General features: G+C 33.8%; 2 protein-coding genes across 3 annotated transcripts; one reads left to right on the forward strand and one right to left on the reverse strand.

Moving 5' to 3' along the window:
* Positions 1 to 1,930: 1,930 nt before the first annotated feature.
* Positions 1,931 to 8,240, reverse strand: LOC134252674 (procathepsin L-like). Its single transcript, XM_062735165.1, has 5 exons — positions 7,967 to 8,240; positions 4,435 to 4,603; positions 3,479 to 3,675; positions 2,298 to 2,529; positions 1,931 to 2,115 (listed from the first exon to the last, which is right to left on the reverse strand). Exons 1-5 carry the CDS (start codon positions 8,186 to 8,188, stop codon positions 2,018 to 2,020), a joined length of 918 nt encoding a protein of 305 aa, XP_062591149.1. The 5' UTR covers positions 8,189 to 8,240; the 3' UTR covers positions 1,931 to 2,017.
* A 636-nt stretch (positions 8,241 to 8,876) lies between these two features.
* LOC134252671 (PHD finger protein 21A-like) lies at positions 8,877 to 18,338 on the forward strand. 2 transcript variants are annotated; one of them, XM_062735161.1, is made up of 14 exons: positions 8,877 to 9,058; positions 9,413 to 9,445; positions 10,053 to 10,118; positions 10,278 to 10,478; positions 12,382 to 12,513; positions 12,735 to 12,863; positions 13,182 to 13,233; positions 13,445 to 13,515; positions 13,740 to 13,806; positions 13,978 to 14,072; positions 14,247 to 14,393; positions 14,810 to 14,879; positions 16,262 to 16,365; positions 17,414 to 18,338. In XM_062735161.1, the coding sequence occupies exons 1-14, from the start codon at positions 8,993 to 8,995 to the stop codon at positions 17,513 to 17,515; spliced, it is 1,335 nt and encodes a 444-aa protein (XP_062591145.1). In that variant the 5' UTR covers positions 8,877 to 8,992; the 3' UTR covers positions 17,516 to 18,338. The 2 variants fall into 2 exon arrangements, with proteins under 2 accessions (XP_062591145.1, XP_062591146.1); XM_062735162.1 differs by lacking the exon at positions 8,877 to 9,058 and adding an exon at positions 9,131 to 9,173.
* Positions 18,339 to 25,355: the final 7,017 nt, after the last annotated feature.

Consider the following 25,355-nt stretch of genomic DNA (forward strand, 5'->3'; position numbering starts at 1 on the left):
AAACACAGATTCCGAGTTGAAAAGTTACTGTATTCTCTTGCTTTGGAATAATAATTGGGAGTTCTAGCTTTTGATCATATAATTTTAGAGGGTCTCTAATTAATTTCAGTGGCTATGAAAAGTGTTACATGTTGGCCTGATCTTACACAACCCAACCAAATCATACACGATATAACATTATGACTGTGCTGTAAAATTATGCTTGATAATTGTATTTTATGCTTTAATGTACAAGTTTAATGATTTCGTATCAACTTTCGATGATCCTTCGAGACTTTTTTTATCACATTTTGTCCGCCGTCCGTGTGTCTGTCTGAAAACTTTTCACATTCTCGACTTACCAAGAACCATTTGGCCAATTTCAACCAAACTTCTTGCAAGGTATCTTTTGGTGAACTGGATTCATTTTCATTTAAATAAAGAACCACACCTTTTCACAAGAGGAGATATTAATGAACTAGTAAACAAGAGGCCCAGGGGCCACATCGCTCACCTGAGCAGGAAAAAGCACGTATCAGATCAGAACTGAACGTTTATAACAGAGTTTTTTTTTTTGGAAGGGGGGGGGGGGGCTTGAATCTTAACCTCCCAGGGGGTCATGGTTTGAACAAACTAGAATCTACACTACCTGAGGCTGATTCCATATAAATACCACTAAGCATGTATTTAAAGTACTTGAAAAGAGGATTTTAAAAGGTTTCCCTATTTATTCCTATGTAAAACTTTGATCGGCCATTTTGGCCCCACCCCAGCCCCGGGGGTCATGATTTGAACAAACTTGATCTACACTACCTGAGGATGATTCCACATAAGTTTCATCTTTCGTGGCCCAGTGGTTCTTGAGAAGATTTTTAAAGATTTTTCCTATATATTCCTATGTAAAACTTTGATCGGCCATTTTGGCCCCACCCCACCCCGGGGGTCATGATTTAAACAAACTTGAATCTACACTACCTGAGGATGATTCGACATGAATTTCATCTTTCCTGGCCCAGTGGTTCTTGAGAAGAAGATTTTTAAAGATTTTTCCTATATATTCCTATGTAAAACTTTGATCGGCTATTTTGGCCCCAAACTAGTCCCGGGGGTCATGATTTGAACAAACTTAAATCTACACTACCTGAGGATGATTCCACATGAGTTTCATCTTTCCTGGCCCAGTGGTTCTTGAGAAGAAGATTTTTAAAGATTTTTCCCATATATTCCTATGTAAAACTTTGATCGGCCATTTTGGCCCCACCCTAGCCCCGGGGGTCATGATTTAAATAAAATTGAATCTACACTACTTTAAGATAATTCCACATGAATTTCATCTTTTCTGGCCCAGTGGTTCTTGAGAAGAAGGTTTTTCAAAATGCCATTAATTTTTTTTCTAATTGATAATTATCTCCCCTTGGAAAAGGGCGTGGTCCTTCATTTGAACAAACTTGAATCCCCCTTTGTAGCAAGTTTGGTTAAAATTGGCCCAGCGGTTCTTGAGAAGAAGATGAAAATGTGAAAAGTTTACAACGACGACGACAGACAACGGACAAATTTTGATCAGAAAAGCTCACTTCAGCCTTTGGCTCAGGTGAGCTAAAAAGGGTCCTCGCAAAGGCCCTCAAGATCGATCGAAGGTAAAGGGTGAAAATCTTGAAAAATCCTCCAGAGCCATGATTATAGTCAAAGAAATATGGACACATCCTCAGCACTTCGTCTAACGACCGACTGAATGGCCTACAGACCGACCAACAGTTACAAAGAAACATGCCCCTTTTTTTGAGAGGGGGGGGGGGATACGGTACCAATAAGCAAAATAATGTAAGGCTTTGCATTTGTCTTTTTTTTTCTATACATTTATTTCACTCGCAGTTCAAATTCAAATCAACACGAACAAATATTAGTTTAATTGTATGAAAAGGAAATTCATTAATTAAAAAATATTAGTTAGTACTTCTCTCTTATTTTATCTAATAATAAATACATGTATTCTTTTATTGTGAATACATGTATTCTTTCATTGTGAATATATCTATTTTTAAGTCCCGACTGGATAAAATGCACTGGAAGCAATTCCACAGTTGTTTCTCCTGTTTCGGCTCATTAATATGTATCCATTCATTCCCCATTCAGTTCCTACAACAACAAAATCTGACAGTTTAACTTTAATCAACTTAGCTTCTGTCACTTCTGAGAGGCTTCAGTTACGAAAAATTTTAAACTTAGGAAATGGGTCTAAAAATATTTCTATCAGATGGGTGCCATATATTCCTTATAGGTACTTAAAAGAAAAAAAAAACGTGTTTTATAAAACAGACCCCAAGAATTTTTCACAATCCAGAAATCTTTTCCTCCTTTGGATCCATATCCTACTACCAGGACGGCATGATCTAGTCTCTGTGAAGAACAGGCCTTCTCGTAATAAACACCACTCCGGTATAACTGGAATGAGGAGTGACTAGCATCTATAACCGCTAAAACAGGCTGAGTGAACACAGCCATCTTCAACGCCTCTTCGTCGCCATGCTTCACCGCTGTCACGCCCGTCACCTTCAGACACAATATCAACAATCAAGTAATTATTTCCTTCTTTATACAGTTGAGCTTCGATCATTCGGATGCTTATAATCCAGATAAAAAATTTAAGAGGAACAAAAAGAACATTATATCTGCCAATTCCTGAAAACCACCTTTTAACTGCGAATGAGAAACATTCTGTTTCAATATTTCTGGTTGCCAACCAGTTATTCACCTAACAATTTATGAACGATGCCTTGGTCATGGAAGGATTCAAATCAGTTGAATCTAAAATGTCGCTAAAATGGTTGGTTTGCAACATAAAAGGTATTTTTCAGTATCCCGATTCGCTTTAGCTGCAGATCTGTAGCTCTCCGAAAAAAAATATATTGATAGACCGGAGAGCTACAGTGCCACCCATTGAAAAAACTGTATATTTATTGCGCACAAAAAAGTGCGCTCGGTTCTCGATTTATTTCTCCATGTTTTTAAAACTGTAATTTCAAAATATTACTAACCGTGTGTTCCTAATATATTCTTTCGCTGTTTCCACATCCAAACATTCCTCATAATTGTTGTTAATAGTCCTCCTGACCCTGATATTGTAATCATCGAACATTTCGCTTATTTATACTGCCATTTTGGTTTCAAAGATAATTCGGTCCAATATGCTTCGTTCAGATGTCAACTATGAGAGTACTTGATTGAGGATAAAAGAATATTTTGAAATCTTTCCTTTTTTTGCAATTGAGGTAAGAATTTAGAAGAATTAATCAAGAACCGAGCGCATTTTTTTATGCGCAATAAATATACAGTTTTTTCAATGGGTGGCACTGTAGCTCTCCGGTCTATCAATATATTTTTTCGGAGAGCTACAGATCTGCAGCTAGATTCGCTTGAGAACATAGGCGTCCGGATGAACGAAGCTCGACTGTACACGTTCGTAGAATCTGAAAATTGCACTATAACTACACAGTCGTACCTTGGCGACAGGTGTACATTTGCTGCTCTGACATGTTGAGGAGAAGGGGTAACTGGCGGAGTCACAGAGGCCTCCAAGTTTTTGTACACACTTAAACTCTGAACCAACCAATGAGGTATTGCAACACTGCACTAGTTCATGAATGCTGAGTTCAATAAGTTGCCCGGTCTTGATGAAATGCATGCTTTCAATGGAGTCTATTGACGAAAGAAATGTGAATATACAAGTATCTTGTTAACGTCTACACAAAATAAATATTCAATATTATAGCAGTATACGTTCTTGTATGAATATTTAGTCATCGAATTTGTCAACATATTGGAAAGAAATGTATCATTTAGATTATCTCTCAAATGCTGTGTTTAGAGTGTCTGCTTTAGAGATGCGAAGTAAGGGGTCAATTCTTACGTCGCGGACTTGAATCCCACTGTGGGACGTGGAGACCGGTCCTTCGGATGAACCGTATAAACCGAGGTCCCGTGTCGTAGTAGGTGCAGGCACGTAAAAGACCCCTCAATGCTCAGTGGCTCTGTGTGCCGAGTATAGGACAAAATTTGCAGCTCTCCACTGGCAAATGGTCGCATATCCATATGAGTGAAAAAATCTCAAGAGGGACGTCAACATACAATCAATCAATTAATCAAATATTTTGTCTGCATGTGCATATATTTTCGGTATCAACATAAGCTAAATACTGGTAATAAGTGATCATATTCTTTATTCTATTCAGTTTTTTTACTATCTGCTTGTAATACTAGTACACAACTCAAACAACGAAAGACATAAAAGATAAGATTGATGCTGTAAGTCAAGACTTGCTTCCATTATCTATATTTACTTATCAACAGAGATTTAAATCTGCTATTACTCTCTTCGAAAAATTCTAAAATGAAAAAAAGTTGTTTATGTAGTTTTATTGATAGCATTTTTATTTTACATGGCCTTGATTTACAAACCTAAAGTTGCGTACGCTAAAGAGCTTCCCATTTGACCCTGGTTTTTGACTGGAGACACGGCGCCCTTTGTACGCCAGTCAAAAGATTCGGGGACATCTCTAATAAATGGCGTTTTCGTGGCAACCGATGACACTTTGTAAGTCAGCTTTTTTCTAAGCCCAATGTGAATCTTTAACAACAACAAAAAAAATAATCAAATAAATAAACGATAGCAAACATGGCAGTAATGAACAAAATAAATGTACAAGCTTTAATTAAATTACTCGTATAATTCAAAACTGGTGCATAGAAATGAAAGTGTGGACCATAGGAATTGCACTAATTTTATTACAACTCGAGATCTTCACAACGTCATAAAATGTTTGGTATTCGTATCTGCAATCGTACATGTCCACTACCGCATTCTATATTTCATGAATTACTACATCACGTTTTGAAGAGATTCATTGTTCCTTTGAACACTCATATAAAATTTTGATTTAACATTTACGATTTCCCAAAGGAAATCTGATAAAAATAATAGAAACTCTACATGAATGGTGTATTATGAATAAATCGGTTCTGTTTTGTTTCTGCAACATTAATGTTATCAACACATGTATTCTTAAACATATATGCAATGTAAAGTGTAGACTACTCCGCATTGTACAGTTTTGGAGTGGAAGTCAACACTAACTTTGAGTAGGTGCTTGGTAGAACTGACAGAGTTGTCATCTAGATCCTACTTCAGCAGTATATGGAATTGTAATTTCCGTTATTTTCCGGTCATGACTGGTCGGCAGGGGATGCTCACTTCTCCATGGCACCTGATTCCATCTCTGAAGTTTTGGAGGTCCGTGTTTGCTCTGCTCCCACTAATGTTTGGTATTGTTTTATGGACTTTTATGGCACGCCAAATTCACAAAAATGAGATAAACTTAGTTTCACAATTGATAAACTAGGTTTATCGTCTTTAAACTATAGTTTACAAACCGTAAACTATAGTTAACGATTCGATAATTCATTGTTCCTTTGAACACTCATATAAAATTTTGATTTAACATTTACGATTTCCCAAAGGAAATATGAACACTCCGCTACAGTTTTGGATGGAGTTTTCATCTGTAAAACTATAATTAACGGTCGTTAACTATAGTTTACGAATGCTAATCTAAGTTTATCTGTCTGAATAAAGCGTTAACAATAGATTTTGTTGATAAACATAGATTCACATTTGTAAACTATAGTTTACAATCGTAAACTATGGCACGCCAAATTCACAAAAATGAGCTAAACATAGTTTCACAGTCGATAAACTAGGTTTATCGGTTGTAAACTATAGTTTACGGACTGTAAAGTATAGTTAACAACGTTAATCTATATTTTACATCTGTAAACCATAGTTAACGCGATAATCTGTGTTTCACAACCGTAAACTATACTTAACACCGAAAACAATTATTTGCGATTGCAAAACATAGATTATCTAATAAATACAGTTTCACGATTTGTAAACTATAGTTTACAAACCGTTAACTATAGTTAACGATCTGATAAATATAGTTTCACGATTTGTAAAACTATGATTAACAACTCTTAACTATTCAACAAAATCTATTGTTAACGCTTCTTACAAACAGATAAACTTAGATTATCATTCGTAAACTATAGTTAACAACCGTTAAATATAGTTTTACAGATGAAAACTATACTTAACGAATCGTTAACTATAGTTTACGGTATGTAAACTATAGTTTACAGTCGATAAACCTAGTTTATCAATTGTGAAACTAGGTTTAGCTCATTTTTGTGAATTTGGCGTGCCATAATAAACTATAGTTAAGAGTTGTTAATCATAGTTTCACAAATCGTGAAACTATATTTATCAGATCGTTAACTATAGTTAACGGTTTGTAAACTATAGTTTACAAATCGTGAAACTGTATTTATCAGATAATCTATGTTTTGCAATCGCAAATGATTGTTTTCGGTGTTAAGTATAGTTTACGGTTGCGAAACACAGATTATCGCATTAACTATGGTTTACAGATGTGAAATATAGATTAACGTTGTTAACTATAGTTTACGGTTTGTAAACTATAGTTTACAACCGATAAACCTAGTTTATCGATTGTGAAACTATGATTATCTCATTTTTGTGAATTTGGCGTGCCATAGACTTTTGATCTTGAATATTGTTCTTTATCTCAATGCCGAGCTTAGGACAAAAATTTTAAGCTCTCCATCGCCAAGACTAGTGGTGGAGTCTCCAATGAAAAAAATCTCAAGAGGGACGTTTAAACAACATATAAACAAACAAACACACACACACACAGCAAGCTCTGTATTTACAACAGCCGCGTTAAGACCTCCCCCTCTCTATGTATCAAGTTGAACATTTTAAATTAACTATGTGGCTGTAAAATCAAGAACATGATGTATGGATCAGAAACATGGATTGTTACCAACGTCACCTTCAAATAAACTAAAACATTCACAAACAGATATCCATGTCACAAACTGAACATCATTTGGATGGAAAGAAAAGATAAGCAACACGAACCTGAGGTAAGCGAAACATCAGGACCCGAGCACACAGAAAATAACCGTAGATGTAGTGGTGGTGACCACATCCTCAGAAAATCGACAGGCGTCAAAAGAGACTACGTAATTGAGTGTAACCACCATGGCAAACGTCGGGTCGGGTGTCCCAGAACAACCTGGTGAAGGTCGTCAGACAGTGTGATCAAAGTTGCCTATCACTGAGTGCATAGGGAAGGCCGTTGCCAGAACCCCGAATCAAAAAGAGTCATGAAGATGAAAAAGATACCATTAGGCTACATGTACCATGTCCGTTTCAGAACCCGTGGCCCCTGATCACGGTGCGAACGCCGTGCCACTAGGGTACAGTGACCAGTTTGATTAGAATTAGAATATCGTCTAATCAGTGGATCAATATTTTTAAAAAAAACTATTAGAATTATTCTAAGCGAGGTAAGCAGACTGACAGCTAAAAACAGAAAAGGGAATTTTATAATATTCTTGGAACAAGCTGCAAGAGTTACATGTACTTATCACGGCATTTAGTTTTTTTTTTTAATTTTTAAAAGGGTATTTGTTTTTTCAAAGGACGTCTGCACGCCCCTTCTTTGCATTGTATCGACCAAAAAACTGAGGATATAATGACTTCAAAGGAGACTGTAGATATCCTTGTTTCATCAACTTATTTGTCAATATTTTATAGAAATTGTTCATAAACGTAGAGGATTTAACTGTTAGCTGCAGATCTGTAGCGTTATGGTTTTATATATTTGTCTTTGACAATTAGGGAGTGAAAGGTAGTTGATTGTCCAATGCTAGAAAGTGGAGAAATTCTCCCTAAAAGTGCGCAAAAAGTATTGCGCCGTAAATTGCACCTGTTTTGCATTAGGGGATCTGTAGCGTTATGGTCAAAGACAAATATATATATTGATCTGCAGCTATTAAACTGTTGGCTCTTGCATATCGAATAAGCAGTGATAAGGTAATATAAGATCATTGGGAAAAATCTAACCTGGTCTGCAAACTGGTTCATCTCCATTGAGAAACCCGAAACATTGGCTTGGTTGTGACGATTCACTAAATCCAGAGACCTCTTCCATATTTCATACCTATAGGCTTCCTCGTTCGCACTTCTGTATTGCTTCCTGTATTTCTGTTTCCATGTTTGAAATTCATATGTAATACTTAAAGCAAAAGGCACAACAGATGCCAAAATCAGGAAGAAATATTTCATTGTTTTCTTTTTAAATGAGACTGACGGTGTGTTTATTGTTACATACCCTTAGTATGTAGGCCTTATATCTTACAAATAGCACTCGTGACCACATGTACATGTGATGTTTCATCATGTTTGAAACAAAAAAAAGCAAAATGAATTTATCTGAATTAGATTTTCTATATCAAATATATTGAATAAATGAATAAAAAAATTGATTGAACATTATATTGTTAAAATATTGTGTTATACACACATTCCGTAGTAGTTGACCGAATTCTGAACGAGAGTTATCGCTCCTCTATTTGTCATCTTAGGGATGACGGCATTAAAAAAAATAATAATAAAGGTTAAATCCTCGTTTATTATGATGAATATTACTTAATTCTCATTTTATTCCTATAATTGATTCAAACACGCGTGTACTGGAAAGAAGACTTGTTCTAAATATCAACAAAATCAGTAATAGCAAAATTTTATAAGCATGGCTATAGACCTTGTATTTTTTGGATCCGCCTAACGAACTATTTTTTCTTCCTAGCACAGTTTTATTTTTCTTTTAGCTCCATATTTGAAAATTGATGACTATTTATTTTTCTAAAAACTTTCATTTTTTATAAATCTCAAATTCATTTTCAGTCGCTGATAAAGCAATAGAATGTATAAACATTTTAACACTATATTCCTTCGCCCTCTGAGGCGGAAGGATACTTGTGTACTGGCGCATGGGCCGAAATAGGGAAAACAAATGAAATAGATTATGGTTTGGTAGAATTATTTAGAAAAAATCTTATTATTTGTTGGAAATATATATATTTTGCAATGGTGTCCAGGAATGATTTAGATGCTATACAGGCAAAGTTAAAAATTTCTATTCAGAGCCATCAGGTAAGCGAGCCATGTCAACTTTTTTTGGCTATTTTGGTAGTTTGCCGCACTTCGGAAAATATTATCAGAAAAATGTTTTAAGAGATTACTTTAATACATTCGGTGAGCATTCTTAGTAAATAAATATTTCTTTATATAGTTTTTATGTAATTTATCATGATTTCGTAAGAAATATTGTTTAATCAAATAAAATCGTAGCTGTTGATAAATTCTCCACACTGATTGGTTAATTTTCACAAATAAATATAGCTTACCATGAATAAGCGACATGTATAATTTTAAGAACTTTATAATTTGTATGTTTTCTTTCTCGAGTCAATTTTACAATAAATGTGACTTTCTTTGTTATTACAGACTCTGGTCACGTCCATGAAAAATGAACCACAGGTGAGAGGGTCAAATGGAACCATTGTTTACTACCAAAGCACAACTGTTAACTTGCCTGTATTGATTTTTGGTTTGGTATATCACTCTACTCCTAAAGCTTATATCAAGCAAAAAATCAATATCAGACACATTTCGACTAAACTGCTGAAATTTCAAGTTCTCTTAGTTTCCTTTTAAAGTTATTTTTTTTCTTAAATTTTAAATTAAGTAACATTTTTGAAGGTCTAGCTTTCACTGTTGGCATTTTCACTTATAAACATTGTGATGTTTGCATTTAAATTTTCAAAAAAATTATCTGAAAATGAGTAAAGCGTCTTACACTTATGCCAAGTAGTATACTTAATTATATTATGTTTTTTCTTCTTTCCTTTGTTTTTAATAAGCTGTTGTGCATGTATGTACATTCCCTTTCCCTGGCTTTATTGCAAGAGGAAAGGAATTGTCAGATGTAATATATGTGGAAAGCCTTTATTTGTTTATTTTCCTAGATGTATGTATGCATATTCTTCTTTGGTCCAGTGCATTTACTTTTCTGTCAACCTACTTGTAAATTACTCTTTTTTTTCCTTTGATTTCTGAAGTACAGCATTTTTTTTATATTTTACAGAGTGCAGAACTGAAGAAAAAGCTCCATGAATTGCAGAAAGAAATTTTCATTCTTAGTGAGAAACAAGTGCGTATTTAATTTTCAATTCAATTATAAGATAAAGCTGAATTAATCATTGTTATGAATGCAGCAGTTCATCTAATAGTTATTAAGTAATTAACTTTTTTTTAATAATTCTCTTAAATCTTTACTTTGAAATTCAAAGAACACTTGTTTTTTTTCCAGAGAGGCATAGTGCAGAGGCTGAGAACGGACATAGTAAACAGACAGCCAAACCAGCCCGCTCCAGCTCCCAAGAAGTCCCCAGCCAAGCCCCCGGAATCTCAGCCAACTCAGATAATGCCCCGCCCAATTCAGCCCCGTCCCATCCAACCAGCCCCTCCCCTACAGCCTATTGTTCTCAGGCAGCCTGTTCAGCCTATTCAGGTAGACTAACTTTCAAATACTACATTGAGGAAGGTTCATGTATCCCCCCCCTTCCCAATATATCCAATATATACTGTTTACTTATACTACTATTTTAATCAGTATTGTATTATGTAAAGTCAGTATACTCTATTCTCTGACCTTTTTTATGGGCGCCGCCATGTTTGGATCACGTGACTTGACGCCATGAAGGTGCTGATAACGTCATAATTTGTTCATACTTAATATATCTAGTAAATATATACTGATCCATTTGACTCATAATCACTTTCAACTACTTTAGTATTTTAGTATTTTCATGGAATTCAATTTGAAATAATTATGTACCTAAGTCAATTTAATTATTATTTAAAAGAAGAGACCAAGAACATATTATCTGAAAGACTGTAGGCAACATATATTTTGTTTGTGTGATATGGAAAAAACTCCCATATTCATGACTAATTTTCTTAATTTTTCATTGAAAATGACAGTTTAAAATATGGTTTTTCCTATTTTCCTACAAATTATCCAACACATTTTTTATCTAAAGTTATTAAGCATCATTAAAGGAATTCTATATGCTGTACATCCAAAATTTAAATTAATTTCTTATAATACATACGCGTTTAGTGATTTTCTTTTATTGGGTCTTCAGCTTCATTGTTCGTATAATTAAATGTTTTAAAATCAAAAGAGAAAGTGAATTGTTTTGTAGCCTAAGATTTTCCCTTAAATTTAAGCAAGATTATAAAAGGCAAAAATCCGTTTACACAGTGAGAGAGAGAGAGAACTCAAAATACAGGTGATTTGTAAACCCGTTTCAAAAATAAATATAAGCATACAAATACAAAATGAAACAAATGTACGACTGAAATTTAATAAACTGTACGTGATAAGATAACCAGGCTCACCGCCTAGGATATTTAAAGAGGAGCGAACCTCCTCCACTTAAGTGAAACATATAACCTACCTATTTTTTCATTAAAAAAAATTCTACAGGTAAGTCAATACAGGTATAGTGTACAACACTGTGCACACATTCCACCACTTCAAAGGAAATGAAATGACACAGTTCAAACTAAAAAGTAAATAACGGAATACCATGCCATGCTTACCGGTATATGCTCTGAAATTTGAAGAATTTGTCTAATTTTTTTTTCAAATGTTATAAATATTTGAAATAAGTATATAACGTAAATATTTTCTCGGCAGGCGGGCTTCATATACATGTACATATGTATATAGGGGAATGTGAATGGTAATTAAAATCAGATAAAGAACAATAGAGCGCATTTATTTACTTTTTTAGTATAATACTATATAGATTATTAAATAAATTAATATCAATGAAGTAAATTAATCCCTGACATATGTTTTTTTAAATGTTAAACACGAAATATATATATTTTTAATTTTATCTCAATTTTTTTGTCATTGTTAATTATTTTTTATTTAATTTTTATTTACTTAACCAGCACATGGTGTTTAAAATTATATACAAAACGTCAAATAAAAAAAAAGGTTTCGGATAACTACGGGCTGTTCACTAATTTTAAATAAAATGAAATTGAAAATAAAAAAACACTATATTGTTAGATTTAAACTAACACAGTTTTCAGCATGTCTGACTGTGGAAAACAAAGAAAACAAGGTATTTATCACCCGTTTATTCGTAGTGCTTACTGTCACTCTTATCACACTGTCACCACTGTAATGGCGGCCGACGACAACGCCGCCGTGTGACAAAGTGCGATAACTCTGTAAAACTTATGAAAAAGAATCGTGTATACATTTATCTGGATTGGACACCATTTGAAGAAGAATATGAATATGCTATATTGTCAAAATTTAAATTTATTTCTTATAATACATAAGTGTTTTTATTCAGCTTGACTTAAAGAGAAAGTGAATTGTTTTGTAGCCTAAGCCCTTGATTGAAAATATTCCACCAACTCAAAGTACAGGAACTCGAATGAGTACGGACTCATCTCAGCAGAAACCAGGCTCACCGCCTATACGAGTACCAACCTATCACAGACCTTCAATTCTACAGGTAAGTCAATACAGGTATAGTTTACAAAACTGTGCACACATTCCACCACTTCAAAGGAAATGAAATGACACAGTTCAAACTAAAAAGTAAATAGTGGAATACCGTGCCATGCTTACATGTTCTGAAATTTGAAGTTTTAGTTTTTGATAACGTACTGTACATACCCAAAACACTTGTTTGAAGAGATGCTGAATGCAAGTAACGTCAATTTAATCCCACAGGGAAGTAAGTCTCCCATCAGTAAAAGTTCTCATATGACATCATCCTTTGTGAGAAAACCATCAGATTCAGACAATAAGGAGTTCACCAAACCAGCCGAGAAAAAACAGGTGTCTCAAGAGGAAAAAGAAGTAAGAACATGAACCATTTGAAGAATTTAGATTGTCAGTTTGTGTTTATGATCAGTGCATTTTAGGTGTAGTAGATGCTAAAAAACGTACCAGTATAATGTGGAAATTGTTGAATACAGTAAAAATTGGTTATAGCCAAGTCACTGGGACCTATGAAATTACTTCGCTATATCGGTATAAGGAATTCGTTTAATTTATATAGTTGGGATTTAAGATAACTTCGCTATATCTGTGAATTCACAATATCTGTGTTTGTACTAAAAGAGATTTACTGTAGTATTTTTAATACCTGTATATTTGTTTTGTTGAACATTACAGAAAATGTCATTTATTGCTGCATTGGATTTGGTGACACAAGAGACGCTAAAAGGTACAAGAGAATTTAATTGTGTTATTCTGATTGATTTGGTGATAAGTATGACTCCTGCTAAAGATTTTTTGATATTTTAAAAGATTGATAATGTAAAGGAAATGTGCTCAGAGGAAAGGGTTTAAAAGATTGATGAAATAAAAGGAATGTGCAGAGAGGCAGTTTTTCATAGTTACACAAATATATATCAGAGTTATCTATCTTCATATAGAAATGCAGAACAGGAGATATGAGAGAAAGAGAAGGACCACTGCTAACCCTCTGTACAACTTTGAACCCGAGGTAACTTTTTATGAATTTTTAGTCACCCTAACAATGTCGAGAGCTTTTGCTATTCTATAATTTACTATGATTGAACAACACATTTTATTGAACATTCATTTAAGATAAGGTGTTGTCTTACTTAACAATAATTTTTGACAAAGTGAGCTTTGAATACCAATATTCTTATTGATTTTTTCCCTTTGAACTCCATTATTTAACTTCATTATTATTCAATTTCATAGAGAAAGAGACCTCAGAGCTTAATGTTAACATCCATTTCAAATCCAACCAATGGAAAAAGGGGCAGAGGTATGTATAGATATAGAAGGATCTTGGAAGATTTTGTCAATAAATTGGTGTCATACATAGGTTATGGATTGTTCATTATATAAAGCTTATGGTAATCCTGAATTTTTAATTAAGATAATTCTTGTATGTTCGGCCAGATTGAGATATAAATCTTATCATTGTTAATTCTAGGCCGCCCTCCAAAGTCCCGGTCTCCCAACAGTGTTCCAGGAACTCCTGAAAGTAGCGATGGTCACAACACTAGTGGAATAGCCAGGCCTAGTTGTGTAAGTTTCTAGAGTTTCTTTCTGCATACAATATCACAGCTGATAATGGACATTGTGTTCCATGTATCTATTAAGTTAAGTACATGTTAATGCTAAGAAACCTTATAAATTTCAATTTCCCCTCTAAACCCGGTTTCAAGTAAATGGTTTACAAGCTGGATGTTTTTTTTACAGGATGTTCATGATGATTTCTGTGCAGTGTGTAACCAGTCCGGACAGCTACTTTTGTGTGATACCTGTAGTAAAGTATTCCACCTCCAGTGCTTGGATCCACCCCTCAGTGAGATTCCTGATGGAAGATGGAGCTGCCAGAAATGTCAGGTACATTGTAAATGTCATACTGGCATTCAGAGGGAATATATGAAATCATAGGACCTACTGGTATCAATGATTGCTAGTAGTCTGTGAAAAATCCTTTGGAAAACCGACCTTACCATATTAAGATCCCTGGGTGATTAGAAATGGAGTTGGTACTTATTTTATAAATTACATATATATTTCAGAAAGGATTAAGGCAATTTTGCTATGTTGCTCTGTTAGATCCCTTTCCAGCATTATATGGGTTTTGGTGCTTATTGGCATTGATGTAATAAAATTAACACCAGAATGTTGCTTTTTGATAAGTACATGTGAAATATCTGACACCACAGAGTTAGATACCATACTGAGAATTACTACTGTATATATGTAACATCAATTGGCAAATAGAAATAATGTCCAATTAAATTTCTTTTTAGGCAAGTGGAAGAGCTGGATGGTCATCAAATGCTATAGCCCGAGTGAATAACTTCATCACTAATAAATCAGGTAATTACATTTATTAAATTTTCAATGGTGAAATACTGTAATGTACTGATTTTGATATTGAAGAAAATGACATCCTGTCACAGTTTGAAGGAAGTTCAGCAAAACTCAAGATTTTCCTTTCCTTTACCAAGACTGTTGGCCTATTATAAAATAGAGAAAGAGCAAATAAATCATCCTGACAGGGACAAAAAATTGCCTAAGTTTCTCATGATATGCTTTTGAATTTTAAGTTTAAAATGTCAATCTTGCAATTGTGAAAGCTATGACGAGTGAATGTTTAGCTATGATGTCACAGCTTATGACACTGTGTTATGAAATGACAAATGCGAGGGGTAAATCAACGAAGATATAATTAACAGAAAATTAAATTTTTTTTGTACTTAATTAAAAATAGATTTTTTTTTTCACTTGTGAAACAGGATTTTTAGATATTTTTAGTAGTGCTTTGCATTTGTAAAATATAAAAAAATCCTTTAAAATATTTCCACCATAAATTCTTTAATCAACTTCAAAACATTGAATATCTTATTTGTATGCAACTTAATGAAACATTATTTATTTATTAGAAGTACATGTATTTTGTTGTATATCCACCTTTATTTATTAGAAGTACATGTATTTTATTGTTTATCCATAAACATACCTGTATCAATTTTTATTCTGTATCATATTTATTATCTATGGCACGCCAAATTCACAAAAATTAACTAAACCTAGTTTCACAATTGATAATCTAGGTTTATCGACTGTAAACTATAGTTTACAAACCGTAAACTATAGTTAACGATTCGTTAAGTATAGTTTTCATCTGTAAAACTATATATATCGGTTGTTAACTATAGTTTACGAATGCTAATCTAAGTTTATTTGTCTGTAATAAAATGTTAACAATAGATTTTGTTGATAAACATAGATTCACGTCTGTAAACTATAATTTACAATCGTTAACGACAGTTAAGAGTTGTAAACCATAGTTTACAATCTTGAAACTGTATTTATCAGATAATCTATGTTTTGCAATAGCAAATGATTGTTTTCGGTGTAAAGTATAGTTTAAGGTTGTGAAACATAGATTATCGCGTTAACTATAGTTTACAGACGTAAAATATAGATTAACGTCGTTAACTGTAGTTTACAGTCCATAAACTATAGTTTACAACTGATAAACCTTGTTTATCAACTGTGACATTTTTGTGAATTTGGCATGCCATAATTATCTTAATTTGAAATGTGAGAAATTGCTTAGGCTTTCTGGGTAATGCAAAGAAAGAATTAAAATTGCTATGTGAAAGTTGTTTGAATCAGTGTATACATACTTTTTTTTTAAGAGGGTTATGTGTTGCATATATTAAATAATTCTCTACCACCTTTCCTAATTTCAGCCAAAGAGGAAGAGAGAAGGAGATTACAGAGAAGGAACAGTGACTTGTTAAGTGAGAAGTCACAACTAGAGAACAAAAACAAACAGTTCAATGACAACCTAACGGTACGTGGACAGTAGGGGGAATTCAAATGTCATGGAATTCATCATATCTTATTTAATAATTTGAACTGTTGAAGAAATGATGCAGTTTCTGCCGAATCTTAATTGAATTTTCTTTGTTCATGGGGATGTAATTTCATAGGTAACTTCTTTATACAGAAGTTTCAGTTTTCTAATAGTTTGAAAAAAATTCTATTGCAGATGTACATGTTATATCTTGTCAAAAAATAGTATAAAATTGAGTTTTCTATTTCGATTTAATTTTTCATTAGAATTTGATACAAGGTCACTGTTTGTGTAAAATTTTTATAAAATTCATACTGAATACATATTAAAATTCCCTTTCCTGCAAGAATTTTTTACTCTGAGGAAGAAATGATTATTAATCTATTAATTGTGAGACTTTATCATATGAACAAATGACATGTAGATTCTAACTTTTAGGAACAGTAAAAACATTCTTATAGCAAACATGCTTATCATGAATTGATGATTATAACGACATTATATTTACATCCATTGAATATTTTCTCCTTTATTTCTTAAGAAAACCCATTGTGTTAATCACTGCATGAACTACATTAGGCATGTCGCCTGTACAGATTTCTTGATCATTGGCTGTTCCGTCAATAAAACGTATAAAGACGTTCGCATCATTAACACAATAATTGAACTTTTTAATCCTTCTTTAAATGATTATTTAAACAGATATAAATATAAACAATAAAATGTCTTTCTTTGTTTGTTATTACTGGAATTAACGGTCACAGCTATTGCAGAAAAAATTTACATAACCCGCTTACGCAGGTTATGTATTTTTTTTGCAACAGATGCTTCCGTTAATTCCAGTAATAAAAAACAAAGAAAGCATTTTATTGTTTAAATTGTCATTCCCCTTGATGAAAAATATGTTGGAACACTCAGTGGATAAAACGAATTACACTTATAATGAAGCAGGATTTCCTGTCCCTGGCATTTCGTTATAAGTATGTTTTACTGGGGAATGTTCAAGTCAGTAAATTTTTAAATTGAGATGTTTTTGAATTTATAGGTTCAAATGCAGAGACGGGACACTCTTTTGGAAAAGAGTAAGCTACACCAACAAAAAATTGAAAGTCTGAAGAATTTCATCAAACTCCTACAGAACTCCTAATCTGAATTTTTCGGTAGTTATATGGTTCCTGGAACAAGATCATTGATGTGTAATATTGAGATACTGTATCTTGTAATATTTCATACATTGTGACTCATGCTGCAGGTCTGCATACAGAGGAATTCATGTATTAGTTACTTTAATCTGGATAGAGCTGACAATTGAATCCTTTTTTGTGGTGAGACTCTAGAGGAAGGAGAAAATGTATGAGAGTATTTTTTTGATGTATTTTGTATTTCATAGAACATTTTTTTTAAAATTGTCTTTTTATATGGTGGAATTAATTTGATAAAGCTGAAACCATATGTGATTAAATTTCATTAGAATAATTTGAACAAGGAAAAAAAGGGCTATATTTGGAAATTTTATACAAAAACAGTTTATTACTTTTTTCAGTTACAAGTATGTATACACCTTTTCTTTACATGTATAACTATAGCAAAACTCGGGAAAAATTCAGCAACAGTCCTAATTATTGCACTGTAAAATTTTATATACAAGACAATTAGATAGGCTCTGAATATGGATGCTGCATTTATTGAGTAAATAACTAAGTTATGACAGTGACTCTTTGTGATGTACATTTTTGAGTGTTGTTTGTAATGGACCCGAGTCATCGTTTTTGACTGTTATTGGATATCTTATCTCACCATTCAATCATGTTGATGTTATGACTGATATATTTATGATTGCAGAATACTGAGTGAATAAGAACATTGTATGTGATACATTTATACCCATTGTGCAATTTGATATTGTGTTGCATGTTAATTTATTCAAGAAAAGGTTAAAAATGTTGAGGAATGAAAATGTACTAAATATACAGGATAAAACTTCTTTGTAGAGTCTTTTCTTATAAGGTCCAATGTACAGAGATCAGAAGAGCCTATGTGATAGTAAGGTGTTTGCCTGTCCATCTGAAAACATATCTTCAAATGCTATTTCTTGTAGAGATTTATTTTGATTTCAGTATAACTAAACTTTTTTCTGAATACTAGTAGTTACTACCTTGGCTTGTGGGCCACTCCTACTTTCAAGGACAAGTAATTACGATTTAATTTAAAATTTAATGACAACTTTTAAAAATCTTTTCAAAAACCACTGGTCCAAAAACGAAAGAAAAAGTGAGCAAGCTCACATACCACACGCTCCCCCAAACCTTGAAGAGCTGAAATTGCCGGGAGAAATAAAGAAATCCCAATTTCCTGGTAACATACACTGCGCTGACAAACTGTTATCTCTATATTCAAGGTATGGCCAAAAATCTTACGTTGAAAAGTGCTGAAATTCCCAGAGAAATTAGGGAATCGGAATTTCACAGTGTGTACTAAATATATGATACGTTTAACGAAATTCTGTGCAGCGGTTTAAGAGGAGTTGCGCTGACAAACTGTTCATCTCTTATTCAAGGTATGACCAAAAATCTAAGTTCAAAGGTGCGAAAATTCCCGGAAAGAATAAAGGAATCGGAATTTCCTGGTAATATGCACATCTACACATTGTTTCCGAAATATCTGCAAAGTTTGACGAAATTCGATGCAGCGGTTTATGAGGAATTGAGCTCACTAAAAAAGAAAAACAGTACTGACTGACTGACTAATGGGTTAAAACATTATACCTCCTGCAACTTGTTGCGTGGGGTATAAAAACATTATACCTCCCACATATTGTAGCGTGGGGTATAAATATGAAACCTATTTGGAAGCATCTCCAGGTAGAGTAAATTTAAATTTGTTCAAATGCAGATCTCCGAGGATAGGGTGGGGTCAAAATGGCCGATCAAATTTTCACATGAAAATACACAGAAAACTATGTAAATCTTAGCAGAACAAACAGAAGCCATGATTAGTCATATGTATTCTCAGATGGTGGGGATTCAGAATTTTTCAAATGATTACTCCAAGGGGTAGTGAGGGGCCGCAATGGGTAATCAAAGTTTTATATAGACAAACATAGGTAATCAGAGATTACAGAGCTCACCTCAACAAATGTTGTCTTTAACGACGTTAGATCCTGATATTTAAAGTCTTAAACTTTTTTTGCCAAGTATATTTTTAGTTTTTACATGTACATAGCTTAATTAAAATTCACATCAGAAAATGGGGGTCAATATGCTTCTTTTAGCGCTACAGTACATTTAATATGACCTTTCTGCACTGAAATTTGTGTCTTAATTAAAAATTACATCTTCGACGTTTTCCCTCCAATATTTTTATCCAATTAAAGCATGAAACAAAATGAACTCTAAGTCTGTTTAAAAAAAACACTGAAAAATTGTGACTAAGAAAAAGTTTCAAATTGCTTCGCATAATCAATTATTTGACCTTTCTGCACTAATAAAATGTTATTTTTCCGGCATTGAAAATATAATAAGCAAGAAAATTATTTTAAAGTCTTAAACTTTTTCTGATTTTAAGCAGATAGGTCAAAGTTATCTAGAATATTTAGAAAAGAACATCAAAAATGGGGGTATGTGATGTACATTTTCAGATATTACTAAAAAAGTGTGAATTAAAATTGGCTCAATTGTTTCCCGGATTTTCAGAATATACTTACTATATTTGTCACACTTTGCTGATAGAATTCATAAGAAATAATTTAATAGGTATTTCAGAACCTGCATAACATATTGCACCGCAAAAAACAGCTTTGTGTGCAACCAGCATGCAAAAATAGGCATCCAAAATTAACAGTACTGTTATAGTTCAAATGGAAAAAACTGACCATTTTCGTCTAAAAAACCTTCCGCCACAAAATAATAGTCCCTAGCTTAATCCCATTTGAATGGAATTCAATTGCAGTTTCTGCAATGGATATAGTTTAATATGCATTGTAGAATTCAGTTTTATTGTTCGAACCTAAAAATGATGCTTAATTTTATGAATAAAGGACCTGCGCGAAATACGCTCAAAATATCAGGATCGAACGTCCTTAAGTAAGGCAAAGTCACCAATTAACCAACAAATAGTGTACATCCAAAAATGCAAAATTTATGCAATTTTGATCTAATACTTTGGAATAGACCTATATAAAAACTTCAATCTAGTTCTTCATCACGAAAATGTGATTAAAATCCAGCATCTGAAGCAAGTTTGGGAGTTTTCATCCCTTGATGCATCATTTGTGCAAGTTTGGTTTATATAAGCCTTATAGTTTCTTGGTAATAGACCTGCACCAAAAACTTTTACCTGGTCCATTATCTAGAAAATGTATGTCGAATTCAGCATCTGGAGCAAGTCCATTAGTGTGCATCCTAAGATGTATCATCCATGCAAGTTTGCACAACATAGGGCTTATAGTTACTTAAAAATGAAACCTGCATAAAAAATTTAACCTCTTCACTCATCCAGAAAATGTAGGTCAGATTCAGCACCCGAAGCAAGTCTGGTAGTATGCATCCTAAGATGTATCATCCATGCAAGTTTAGTCATTATAGGGCTCATTGTAACTTGGAAATGAAACCTGCACCAAAACCTTTAACCTGTTCACTCATCCGGAAAATGTAGGTCAGATTCAGCATCCGAAGCAAGTCTGGTAGTATGCATCTTATGATGTACCATCTATGCAAGTTTGGTCATTATAGGACTCATATTATTTTGGAAATGAAACCTGAACCAAGAACTTTAACCTGTTCACTCAACTGGAAAATATAGGTCAGATTCAGCATCAGAAGCAAGCCTGGTAGTATGCATCGTATGATGTACCATCCATGCAAGTTTGGTCATTATAGGGCTCATAGTATCTTGAAAATGAAACCTGCACCAAAAACTTTAACCTGTTCACTCAACCGGAAAATGTAGGTCATATTCAGCATCCGAAGCAAGGTTGGTAATGTGCATCCTTAGATGTATCATCTATGCAAGTTTGGTCAACATAGATCTTATAGTTACTTAGAAATGAGACCTGCACCAAAAACATTAACCTGTTCACTCAACCAGAAAATGTAGGTCAGATTCAGCATCCGAAGCAAGTCTGGTTGTGTATATCCTTATCCTTAGATGTATCATCCATGCAAGTTTGGTCAACATAGGGCTTATAGTTACTTGGAAATGAGACCTGCACCAAAAACATTAGCCTGTTCACTCAACCGAAAAAATGTAGGTCAGATTCAGCATCCGAAGCAAGCCTGGTAATATGAATCCTTAAATGTATCATTCGTGGAAGTTTGGTCAACATAGGGCTTATAATTCCTTGGAAATGAGACCTACACCAAAAACTGCACCAAAAATGTTAACCTGCCCCAAAAACATTAACCTGGTCATTCCTTTGCTGAAATTGCAGCATCTGAAACTTTGACTGGTACAACGAAACACACTAGAAGCATCTTCCATGATTGTCGAATCAATATAGGACATAGAAGTACTGAAAAAGAAAACTGCTCCAAAAAACTTAACCTTAACCTGGGACGCCGACACCGACGCCGAGGGTATTACATAAGCTCCCCCAACTTCGTTGAGGTGAGCTAAAAATTATTAATATCTTGACTTCTTTTCAAGAACAGCAAAGCCATGATTAGATATAATACTTGTATATGGAAGTATTCTTAGGAAAAATGATATGGAGATAACGAACAGTACCCAATATCAAAGTCCATAAAACAATACAAAATACGAGGAGAGCAAACACAGACCTCCGAAACATCAGAGGTGGGATCAGGTGCCATGGAGGAGTGAGCATCCCCTGCTGACCGGTCACACCCCCATGTGCTCCTTGTCATGAACTGGAAATAACGGGAAAAATCCGTCGTTTACGGTTAGGAAATGTAGTTTTCAGGAGGGGACACACACTTTATTTTAAACTAGTGCTAATTGTAACGGGGACCGTTACAGATGTTCCCCAAACGCTCCCCAACTACCTTTTGGTGCCATATTCCCTGTAAGCTTCATTAAATAACTCTATGCATCTGAGATTTTAACAACATTTACAAAGAAGTGTACAAAAATCATTTAAACTTTAGCATTGCACGCGTGCACATGTGAATGCATTTGCGTCATGACCATATCATCTTGTCTACACAATCTATATTTTTAATACACTGAATATTAAAGTATTTAATCCAAAATTATTTAAAAAATACACTCATTCAAGTGTATGTTTGATTTTACTCATTTCACGTGCACGCACGTGTATACATGAGCATGGTGACCATACCTTCTTGTAGAAGTCCATTACATCTATCTATACATTCTCTCCCGTTTGGGTGAGGGAGTTATAGCTGTTTAAACTTTCAGCCAATCAGATTGCAGCACATGTACACGCAAGTGTATGCATGTGCATGGTGACCATACCTACTTGTAGAAGTCCATTATATCTATCTATGTTCCAAATCCCATCCTGTTTGGTTGAAAACCAAGGGAGTTATAGCTGTTTAAAGTTTCAGCCAATCAGATTGCAACGCACATGCATGCACGTGTTTTCATGATAATTGCTTTATTTCATGTTGTAGGATATCCTAATGCATGGCTATGTTCAAAATTTCAAAGGATTTCGTCAAACAACAAGAAAGATATTGAGACTTTAGTTGCAGCCAATCAGAGCGAAGTGCAAGTGCATGCGCGTGAGATCTTGCTATTTTCACCATGTCGTCATGTCTATACTACTAATATATCCTCACATTATGAGTTTCAAAGCATTTCATCTAAAAATAGAACAGTTGTGGCTATATCTACTATATTGGTCATTTCACGTGTTGCACGTGCACGCTCTTGCAAGCATGTGCGCGCAAAATGACCTTGATTCCGCAAATCTACATAACATGTCTACTAACCCTAAAAAGGTTTTACCTACATCGGACGAACAGTTTACAAGATCATTCCCGGACAAAAAAGTTCCAGGAAGAAGAAGAAGAAGAAAAATAATAATAACTAGAAAGTCTGCTATTGCAAGCAATAGCATATTTATTAGACAAAGAATTTTTATCATCACTAAAACAAAAGTCCATAAGCTAAGTTTGAAAACCTTTGAGTTATATCAGTCCTTTCCATTGGAAACGGAAGACCTTAATTCGGTTCATCCCTCTCATTATTTTTAGAATCGGTAGGAGAAGAAAGTAGTGCAGGAAAATTACAAGTTCCTCAATTTGCAGACTTGCATAAACGAAATCTGGCAGATGTACTGAACTGAGCCTCATACTTCTTAATTGGCAGTATCTTTCCTATCATAAAAGCTTGGGAAATGTAATTTATGAAGAAGATCGAATTATTTTGTGTATTGTAACGCCAGTTTGAAATCTTTCACTTTCATTTTAGAGGAAAAACGATCTGACATGCCACCATCAATTCGAGCATTTCTGCATTGCAGAGAGCTGATGTGTGTTATATATATAAATCATGTGTGAAAAGTTTAGCGGAATCATGAACATTTTCGGCGAGATGAATGTTTTGTATACAGTGGTGATCAAGGCTTTGCGAACCATCAGGAGCGGATCAAAGAATTTATGAATGATTGATTGATTATTGCTTTTTTACGCCGAGTCGGCAATATTTCAGCCATATTTCGGCGGAATTTATGAATGAATAAAAACTATGGAAATGACGTACCAATTTTTTAATTTATACTTGCACTATCTAATGAAATGAATAATATACAAGTGATAGATATACAAGAAAACGCGAAATGATAATAAATGCAGTTGACAATCGTTATTTTTTTTTATATAGATAAAATAAAATATTTATAAATTCAAGAGACAAAACAGAAGGAGAATGAATGATGGCAAAATATCACAGGACGGGAACTGAATTTTATGAATGAAGATTTTAAAAAGTTACTTGTAAGTTGTATATGTTATATCTGTGTATTGTACTTGGCTGTGTGCTTCAAAAAAAAGGGGGGGGGGTCGTCTTGAACATAGTAAATAGCCATAACGTTTGAACGGTAAGTACTAGGGCTTTCGTATTTCAAATATGTAATCCTTGTGAAAAGAACTTTTATTGGATACGACAAACTTTGACCCTTTGACCTAGACCTTGGAGAACACATGTGTACATCTGAATCTTTTTTTCTGTTTCGTTTCTATGGCAACCGTGAGCGACTCATTACAATTATTTTGAAAGTAGAAATCACTTTGACATATTGCAAGGAATAAACATTGAAAGTTTCAAAACGATTGCCTGAGTAGTTATTGAGAAAATCGAAATTAAAGACTTTCACCTGGTTTCCATGGCAATAATCGATTATATGAAAATTTTAAATACGAGTTGCAGAACTACAGATACTAATGCTTAAAATAAGAAAAGTTTCATGACGAACGTTTAAGGGACCAGAGAGAACACCCTGGACAAAATTTGTCGCTTTTTACAGGTTTCCATGGCAACGGTAAACATATTGGAACTGAAACCTCACTGCACAACTACAACCAGTGATCGTCCTTTGAGGAAAGTTTCAGGAAGATTGTCCCAGCCATCTCCGAGAAACATAAAAAAACATACAATATCAATATCAATTATGGCGACATAATAATAACTAGTGCTAATTGTGTTCTTCCCCAAACGAGAAGATCCCTTTTTTAAAGAAATTAAATAAGACAAACTCTGCATTTGAGACTTTAATATATTTCAGAAGTGTACCAAGTTCAATCAAATTTTTACATTGCACGCGTGCGCATGTGAATGCATGTGCGTAATGATCATATCATCTAGTCTACACAATCTATATATTTCAATATACTAAATATTAAAGTATTTAATCAAAAAGTATTAAAAGTACGCTCATTCAAGTGTATTTTTTAATGTACTCATTTCACGTGCATGTACGGGCATACATGAGCATGGTGACCATACCTTATTGTAGAAGTTCATTACATATCTATGTTCTAAATCCCAATTATGTTGAAAACCAA

Source organism: Saccostrea cucullata, unplaced genomic scaffold (genome assembly GCF_032062105.1).
Source record: "Saccostrea cucullata isolate Sc308-1 unplaced genomic scaffold, CSIRO_AGI_Scuc_v1 ctg99, whole genome shotgun sequence".
NCBI classification, from domain to species: Eukaryota; Metazoa; Mollusca; class Bivalvia; order Ostreida; family Ostreidae; genus Saccostrea; species Saccostrea cuccullata.

Excerpts from the sequence above, each read along its gene's own strand:
- LOC134252674 (XM_062735165.1), bottom strand. The coding sequence starts at position 8,188 with ATGAAATATTTCTTCCTGATTTTGGCATCTGTTGTGCCTTTTGCTTTA. Across the intron at positions 4,604-7,966 it reads TGAACCAGTTTGCAGACCAG|ATTCACATTGGGCTTAGAAA; the intron begins GTTAGATTTTTC and ends TTGTTGTTAAAG. Across the intron at positions 2,116-2,297 it reads GATTGTGAAAAATTCTTGGG|GAACTGAATGGGGAATGAAT; the intron begins GTCTGTTTTATA and ends TTGTTGTTGTAG.
- LOC134252671 (XM_062735161.1), top strand. The coding sequence starts at position 8,993 with ATGGTGTCCAGGAATGATTTAGATGCTATACAGGCAAAGTTAAAAATT. Across the intron at positions 10,119-10,277 it reads TCATTCTTAGTGAGAAACAA|AGAGGCATAGTGCAGAGGCT; the intron begins GTGCGTATTTAA and ends TTTTTTTTCCAG. Across the intron at positions 14,880-16,261 it reads CTTCATCACTAATAAATCAG|CCAAAGAGGAAGAGAGAAGG; the intron begins GTAATTACATTT and ends TCCTAATTTCAG.